The following is a 1,803-nucleotide window of genomic DNA, read 5'->3' on the forward strand; positions in this document are numbered from 1 at the left end:
TTTGCGTAGTGGATACACGAGTGGAATTGCACATTTTTTTCAACATGAGAGCGGGAATGCCATCCGGCCCAGGAGTTGCAGACGGCTTCAACTTATTTAAAGCATTCATGACTTCGTTCTCGGAGAAACTAATAATGTTGATACAGCAGAGGTTCTCTGGGACAAGCTTGATGGCATCTTCGATCTCCTCAGTTGATACGTCACTGTCAGTAAAAACACTTGAGAACTGTTGAGCAAATAAACCGCAAGTATCTTCGAGACCGCTAGATGATTGCTCACCAAGAAACATCTTAGCTGGAAGACCACTCTCCTTACGTTTCTCGTTTACGAACGACCAGAACTTTTTAGGGTTTTGCCTTAAGTCGTTTTGCTTTCGCTTAACGTACACTGAGTACAGATGACGGTTATAGTTTCTGTACCGCGAACTTGCGCTAGTAAAGTCTAGCTTAGTGCTGGCATTACGACAGCGAGAGTACCTTTTTAATGCATTGGCTTTTTTGCGTTTGAGAACACGGAGGCGGCAGTTGGACCATGGAGGTTTATGCTTCACTTTAGGCTTGGGGACATACGCATTAAACAGAGAAGTCACAGTTTGGTTGAACAAATTCACTGCTTCATTAATGTCTGTCCCATCAAGGAATGACCAGTCAATTCCTTGCAGGGCAAGATTCAGCCCTCGAAAATCAGCGCGATGAAAATCAAATTCTCTCCCATCTGTCAGTTCGCTGAATCTTGCAAGAGAAGGACACCGCATATTAACAAGCAACGGAGGATGATGTTCGTCGGCGTTTGTTAGGGGTTCAGCTGCTTCAGCTATATCACAGAAATCTATTGCGCTTCCGTTAGCAAAAACAAGATCCAATGTTCGGCCGTAGGCATTGGAAACGTGGTTTATTTGCTCCATGCCCAACACTGTCATTCCATCGACTAATGCTGAGTTAGCTGTAGTATATGCGGAGTATTCAGGATCGACATACAATTTTCCATTATGAGCACGTTTCCACAACAGGCTCGGTTGATTAAAGTCGCCAAAGATAAGATGAAAATCATGCGGTTGTAGATTTTCAGACACTGCTAATGCGGAATTGATATGCTTTTCAATCGCAATGACGGAGCTCGAGACATCAGGAGGAAGATACACGGCGCCAAGGCGGATGGTTCGACAACCTGCAGCAATATCAACCCACAACTGTTCTATCTCACATTCCACATTACTAGAAGTTCTTGAAGAACTGATACGGTTGGAAACGGCAATCAGTACACCACCACCTCTCTTTTTCCCAGTACTTTCCGCGTCACGGTCGTTGCGATAGACGTTGTAGCTGGTTCCAAACAACTGCGGCGAGCAAATCTGGTCATTCAGCCAAGTTTCGGTGAGGATAATAACATCGAATTCGGTGTCGCAAACCGAAACAAAAAAGTCATCAACTTTCGTTCGAAGTCCTCTGATGTTTTGGTAAAAAATGATGATTCCGGTGGCGTCTTCGTTCTGCAATACGGGGGTACATGATTGCGGTGCAGCATCGAATGCTTCGGTAGAACATATACTAAAGTTTTTACCTGACAGAGCAGGGTACGCAACTGCATCATTAATCCTACAAATCGGTGAGAAATCTCTATTTCGTTCTCCGGAACTCGTCGATGTTGGTTGCTATGTCGAGTAGTCAATCCTCTGTCGGGCACGTTTCAAGTTCTTCATGTTGAGCGGGCAATCAATACTCCAAGCAGCATGGCAGATATCAACAAGGTTATCGTCAGGAGCGTTTCGTCGTTTATTAAGCTGGTCACAATTAACGCACTTCA

The 1,803-nt window shown here is 44.6% G+C and overlaps 1 protein-coding gene across 1 annotated transcript in view; it reads right to left on the minus strand.

Annotated features, from left to right (window-relative positions):
* Positions 1 to 1,587, minus strand: part of LOC128735925 (uncharacterized) — a 1,610-nt gene extending 23 nt beyond the window's left edge. Inside the window, exons 1-2 of the mRNA XM_053830406.1 lie at positions 1,561 to 1,587; positions 1 to 1,489 (exon numbers count right to left, since the gene is read on the minus strand). The exon at positions 1 to 1,489 is cut by the window's left edge and continues 23 nt beyond it. Coding sequence (XP_053686381.1) covers positions 1 to 1,489; positions 1,561 to 1,587 — 1,516 coding nt within the window. The remainder of the gene's footprint in view (positions 1,490 to 1,560) is intronic.
* Positions 1,588 to 1,803: the final 216 nt, after the last annotated feature.

This window comes from Sabethes cyaneus, chromosome 2 (genome assembly GCF_943734655.1).
Source record: "Sabethes cyaneus chromosome 2, idSabCyanKW18_F2, whole genome shotgun sequence".
Lineage (NCBI taxonomy): Eukaryota > Metazoa > Arthropoda > Insecta > Diptera > Culicidae > Sabethes > Sabethes cyaneus.